At 54.3% G+C, this 6,000-nt stretch overlaps 1 protein-coding gene across 1 annotated transcript; it reads left to right on the forward strand.

The window, feature by feature from the left end:
* The first annotated feature begins 1,442 nt into the window (after nucleotides 1-1,442).
* On the forward strand, nucleotides 1,443-5,780 carry abhd17c (abhydrolase domain containing 17C, depalmitoylase). The gene is made up of 3 exons (XM_086152955.1): nucleotides 1,443-2,352; nucleotides 3,527-3,706; nucleotides 4,718-5,780. Exons 1-3 carry the CDS (start codon nucleotides 1,868-1,870, stop codon nucleotides 4,935-4,937), a joined length of 885 nt encoding a protein of 294 aa, XP_086009081.1. The 5' UTR covers nucleotides 1,443-1,867; the 3' UTR covers nucleotides 4,938-5,780.
* The last annotated feature ends 220 nt before the right edge of the window (nucleotides 5,781-6,000 follow it).

Genomic DNA, 6,000 nt, shown 5'->3' on the forward strand with positions numbered 1-6,000 from the left:
CTGAGATGTGGACACCAGGGACTGGTGCTGAAAGATGGACCAAAATCTGACCCTCTGGAGCCCCCTGTGAGTGTGTGTCTGTGTGTGTGTGTGTGTTTGTGACGGTAAGTACGTCTGTGGTGTGTGTATGTTACAGCACGTGTATATGTGAAAGTGTGTGTGTCTTTGATAGTGTGTAGAGTTGTGAGTCTGGTATGTGCGTGAGGGAGTGTTTGTGTGTGTATGAGTCTGTGTGACAGTGTGTGTATATGTGAAAGTGTGTGTCTTGGTGTGAGTGGGTGACAATATATGTGTGAGTCTGTGCCAGTGTGTGTATGCCACACTCACACACTCATACATGTATGCATGTGTGTGTGTCTGTGTCTATGTTGTGTATGGTGTGTTTGACAGTTTGTGTGTGTCTGTTTGTGTCCGAGTGTGTATATATGTGTTTGTGTGAAAGTGCGAGTGTGTGCCTTTGTGTGCTGTGCGTGTTTCAGAATGTCCGTGTGCGTGTGGGAGTGTGCGTGTGTGTCCCGGTCCTTCCAACTGCACGTTTGCCGTTGACACGAGCGAGGAGAAACTCGCACCTGCATGATGGGATGTGGCGGCGGGTATCACAACCGTGCGCGCGGACGCGTGTGCGTGCACGCTGGACGGGCTCAGTCGGTAGTGTTTTGAAGCGGCGTGATTTAAGATCAGACCTGTCAGCGCCACACACACACACACACATGCGCGCGCTGAGTGGAGATAAGCACGCATCAACGCGCACACGTACGCACCCAAACACGCACGCCAACCCCGCGGCTTATGCAAATTGCGCGCTATCTGAAGCGCACACGCTCTTAATACACGGAGAGCGTGACGGCGGGTCTCCGTGATGCGTTCAGGGCCCGGGGCGAGGCTCAGGAGACACACACACACACACACGCACGCACACATGCACACGCGTGCGCATCAGCCGACGAGGAACGCGATGTTCCCGCGTCTCTTGCGACGTGTCGAGTCAGTGGAGGAATGCGGCGTGTGCGTGTGCATGTGTGATATCTCCATGGAAGGTTCTGGCAGGTCGTCGAGGATCCACGTCACACCTGCCGCTGTGCGTTTAACCCGCAGCCTTCAGAAGAAAAAGAGGAGGAGGAGTGGAGATGAGCCCCGACAAAATAAGAGCTGCAGATCAGGTTCTGTCCTTCAGGCTCTGGGAGAAGGTCCATGAGTCTGCAGGAGATATCTGATACACATAGATGGATGACTGAATAAACTGACTGATGAATGAATGGGTGCATAAAAGAAAGAATGAGATTTTTTTTTTCGCTTTCACCGTCTCCTCCTCTGCTGTCCACTTTTCTCCGTCCTTCCTCCTGCCCTGTCCACGTTCAAGAATCCATAATCATATTACATTTGAAACCCCCTGCACAGTACTTGACCGAAGACAAACCGGATATCCGGTCTGACCGGAAGCTCGGTTGATTTCCCGGATGGAGAAATGGCTCCCTGCGTGCCCGCTCGGCTCCGCTAGCAGCGAACCTTCCGGGCCGGGAGTCTCACGTTCTGAGCCCGGGGTTCCTTCACCGCGACACCGCTGTAACGACGCGGGGAGCGGCTGCGTGTCCGCCCGGAGCCTCCGCGGGTCCCGGTTCGATTGGCGTCTGGTTGTTAGCCATTCGCTAGCCGGCCACTCGTTAGCCATATCTTTAGCCGGGCATTACTTCGCGGGTACTTGTTAGCTCGTTAGCCGGCCATTCGTTTTGCCGGCTACTTGCTTGTTAGCAGGCTTGCTAGTGAGCCAGCAGCCGGGACACCTGCCGCCGCCGCCTTCTCTCCATGGGCCGCCGGTAGGGGCTCCACGCAGACACACCGAGGGGAACCAGCGAGCGGAGCTGGGCCGATGCCCGAGTCGGGCCCGAGGATGAACGGCTTCTCCCTGGGCGAGCTGTGCTGGCTCTTTTGCTGCCCGCCATGCCCAGGCCGCATCGCTGCGAAGCTAGCCTTCCTCCCGCCGGAGCCCACCTACTCGGTCCGCACCGACGCCAGCGGCCGCGGCCGGCTGCAGCTAAGCGAGCGGGCCGATTGGCAGTACTCGCAGCGGGAGCTGGACGCCGTGGAGGTGTTCAGCACCCGGAGTCGCCGCGGCAATCGAGTGGGCTGCATGTTCGTCCGCTGCGCCCCCGGTGGCCGCTACACGCTGCTCTTCTCCCACGGCAACGCCGTGGACCTCGGCCAGATGTGCAGCTTCTACATCGGCCTCGGCTCCCGCGTCAACTGCAACGTTTTCTCCTACGACTACTCCGGTTACGGCGTGAGCTCCGGTCGGCCCTCCGAGAAGAACCTCTACGCTGACATCGATGCCGCCTGGCAGGCGCTAAGGAGCAGGTGAGCGCCCCCACACATACAAACACGGGTGTAGCTCCGGTGGGGGCCGCCGGGAACAGCCTACCGGAAGTAGCAGGGGAAGTGCTTCCCGGAAGTGAAAGGAGTGGCGGGGAGGCCTACCGGAAGTAGAGGGGGCATTGGGAGCCTATATGAAGTAAGTGGGAGGGGGGGGCTCCAAAAAGGGGAAGTACCCATTAATCCATTAATCCCCAATAGAATCCTAACTAAACTCAGTACTGCACCTGTGTACAAGTACTTGTTAAAAAGCACACAGGTCATCATGGTACTGCTCAGGGTTCTACCAGTTGTTCCCTTTAGAACCGAGAGCTGCTATGTGGGCCTGATTGGAGGAGGCCGCCGTGGTTACCATGGTTGTCAGCAGACGGTGGCCGTGACTGTCAGCCGGTCGGCGCCCCATAAAGGACCAGTGTTCAGAGAGGGGTTGGCGGAGTCTGGAAGGGGTTGGGCCTCCTGGGGGGAGGGGGGGCACAATGATGGTCATGTTCTCATGATTGGGGGAGAACCTCCATCTTCTGTTCCGTCTTGGTGCTGCTTCTCCTCTCCTGGATCTCCTCTTCCTCTACTTGGCTGTCTTCTCGTCAAAGGTCAATCTATCATCTTCATCCTCCACCTCCATCCTCTCGATTAAATGTCATCCCGCCTGAAAGAAGCCATTAGAGCTAATGGCTCTCCGGCTGACTCATCCTCCTCCTCACCTTCATCCTCCTCATTTTGGTCTTCCTCTGTAATTTTATCCTCCTCATCCTCCTCCTGCTGGTTCATATCTGCCCCCCCCATCTCACCTGTCCTCCACTTTCAGTAAATGGTGGTGATATTGTGCAAAAAAATAGCCGTTGAGAATCTGGAGTTGATCCTGGTCTCCTAGATAGATCCCAGTCGTCCGGATGGATCCAGGTCTCCTTGGAGGATCCTGATCATCTGGGTGATAGACTATGATCTGATCATAGTCTACCCAACAAATTGCAATCCACCCAGGACATTGGGATCTATCCAGGAGATCATGGTCTACCCAGGTTGACCCTGGTCTCCTTGGAAGATCCTGGTTACCTTGGCGGACCCTTGTCTCCTGGGTGGACCTTGGCCTCCTTTGAAGACCCCACACCCCCACCCAATGGCCCCTTGTCGGTCCCCCTGACCCCCTGGTGTCCTCCAGGTACGGCGTGGGCCCGGAGAGCGTGATCCTGTACGGCCAGAGCATCGGCACCGTCCCCACCGTGGACCTGGCCTCCCGCTACGAGGTGGCCGCCGTCATCCTGCATTCACCGCTCATGTCCGGCCTGCGGGTGGCGTTCCCCGACACCCGCAAGACCTACTGCTTCGATGCCTTCCCCAGGTGAGGTCCCGCCCCTCTGACCATGGTTGCCCCGATGACCCGAGCTTGCTTATTACATTGGTATTACACTATCATGACGATGTAGTGACCGCACTGACCAGTGGCTCCGGAATACACGTACCGATCGGCAAATACTTAATCAATACTCTCCTCATTGATTGTTGCTGTCGGTGGAAAAGCATCGCGTAGCAAACACCCGTACGATTAGTAATCAATTGGTGATAAATGGAGTTGAAGGAAATTACCTGACCTGAACCCAGAGGAGGTGTGAGAGTGAGACTGAGGGAGAGTTATGAGATTAGTCAGCGCCTCAGTGTTTATCTGTGGTCGCAGTCAGTCGGCGTGTGTGTGTGTGTGCGTGTGTGTGTGTGTGTGTGTGTGTGCGCGCGCGTGGGTGCATGTGTGTTTGTGTGTATGTCAACAGGCAGCTGAACACTGGAGGAAATTAATGTGACGATATTGTAGATCCAGGGCTTTAATGAAATCTGTGTGTGTGTGGGTGGTTGTATGTGTGTGTGTGTGTGTGTGTGTGTGTGCGACAGACTTATCGACTCCAGATGCAATTATTTTCCCGGAATTTCTGAAGAAATGTGAACTTTAGCGAATTGTGGACGAGGGGAGTTAATCCCAGATTAACTTCGGGATTAATCTGGGGTTAAATCTGGAGAAGCGACTGTCTACTTCCTGTTGTCGTCTTTATCCATCTCCTGTCATCTACCGCTTGTCATGTACTTCCTTTGGTGGTCGACTGTTTCTGTGTCCTATCATCTACTTCCTGTTGTAGTCTGACTGTCATGACTTTCCCACGGTGTTCTGACCGTGTATTTCTATTGTAGTTTGTCTGCTTCCTGTCATCTGACAGTCTACTTCCTGTCCTCTACTTCCTGGTTGGGTCTGACTCTCCACTAAGTGTACTTACAGTAGTTGTCCAATGGTTCACATAGTGCAGGTGTACTTCTTCAGGTGTGTTCTGACTGTACTTTACTGATCATCCCCACTTCCTGTATGCAGCATTGACAAGGTGTCCAAGGTGGCGTCCCCGGTGCTGGTAATCCACGGCACGGAGGATGAGGTCATCGACTTTTCCCACGGCTTGGCTATGTACGAGCGCTGCCCGCGGCCTGTGGAGCCGCTGTGGGTGGAGGGTGCCGGCCACAACGACATCGAGCTCTACGCCCAGTACCTGGAGCGCCTCAAGCACTTCATCTCCTACGAGCTGCCCTCGTCCTGAGGGACAGCCGTGACCTCACATCCTGTCCCGCCCCCTCCCCCCGCGTTTACATACCGCCTCGGCGGTCATCTTGGTTCCTTGTTTGGACATTCCACCCCCCTTTAGCCTTGACCCCCATTGGTCAGCACCACCGTCTACCTAGGGTCTGATCAAATGGCGGCTCGAGCGGCGAACCCATTCTGTTTCTGAAGGGGACCTCTGGTACTCTGGAGTACTCAGTATTAAGTACTCAGTATGCAGTACTCACTAGTATGCAGTGCTCACGAGTATGCTGTACGCAGTGCTCACTTGTATGCTGTACTCACTACTCAGTATGCAGTACTCTGTACTGTTTTCTGTATTTTCTAGACCCCACCCCTCCAGGGGTCATGTGAACTCTGACCCCCATGACTTTACTTACTGTAATGGGTGGGTGGGGCTTCTTTGTCAGGCTCCGCCCCCATCGCCCAACCCCCGAACGAAGCCCTACGGCCAAAGGGCTGATCGCTGCTGTTGCTACTGTGAGCCTCTCCGAAGGGGCGAGCCGCCACCCCGCTGTCACGGCGACCCCATATGCGGACGACGCCGTTGGCCCGGCGGCCCGAACATTTGCAAAGATGAGCCACGGAATGGGGGCGGGGCTTCTGGAGAGGGGGCGTGGCCTCTTTTAAAAAAAAACTTTTTTTTTTTTTTTTTTTTTTATACCAACTTTTCTACTGTTTTCAACTTGAAGCCGTTTGCCCCCACCCACCTACGACTGAACACTGGAACCACTGAAGAACCACTGGAGGAACCTCAGGAGAAGCCCAAGGTGTTTGTAGATGTTTTTAACTCTGATGGAATAAAGACTGCATGAAAACCCCAGACCGTCGTCCTCACTGACCCCACATCCCAGGTGACATCTTGGGGAACGGATGGGGATAATCAGTTAGCTGGTTGTTGTGAGCGACCACTATATGTATATATATATATATATATATATACACACTGCTCAAAAAAATAAAGGGAACACTTAAAAAACACATCCTAGACCGAAATGAATGAAATATTCTTATGAAATACTTTGCTCTTTACACAGTTGAAT

Source organism: Fistularia commersonii, chromosome 9 (assembly GCF_037954325.1).
Source record: "Fistularia commersonii isolate RoL2024-O1a breed Wild chromosome 9, RoL_Fcom_v1.0, whole genome shotgun sequence".
Lineage (NCBI taxonomy): Eukaryota > Metazoa > Chordata > Actinopteri > Syngnathiformes > Fistulariidae > Fistularia > Fistularia commersonii.

Coding starts and splice junctions, on each gene's coding strand:
- abhd17c (XM_086152955.1), top strand. CDS start 1,868: ATGCCCGAGTCGGGCCCGAGGATGAACGGCTTCTCCCTGGGCGAGCTG. Junction 2,353..3,526: donor TGGCAGGCGCTAAGGAGCAG/GTGAGCGCCCCC, acceptor GGTGTCCTCCAG/GTACGGCGTGGGCCCGGAGA. Junction 3,707..4,717: donor TGCTTCGATGCCTTCCCCAG/GTGAGGTCCCGC, acceptor TCCTGTATGCAG/CATTGACAAGGTGTCCAAGG.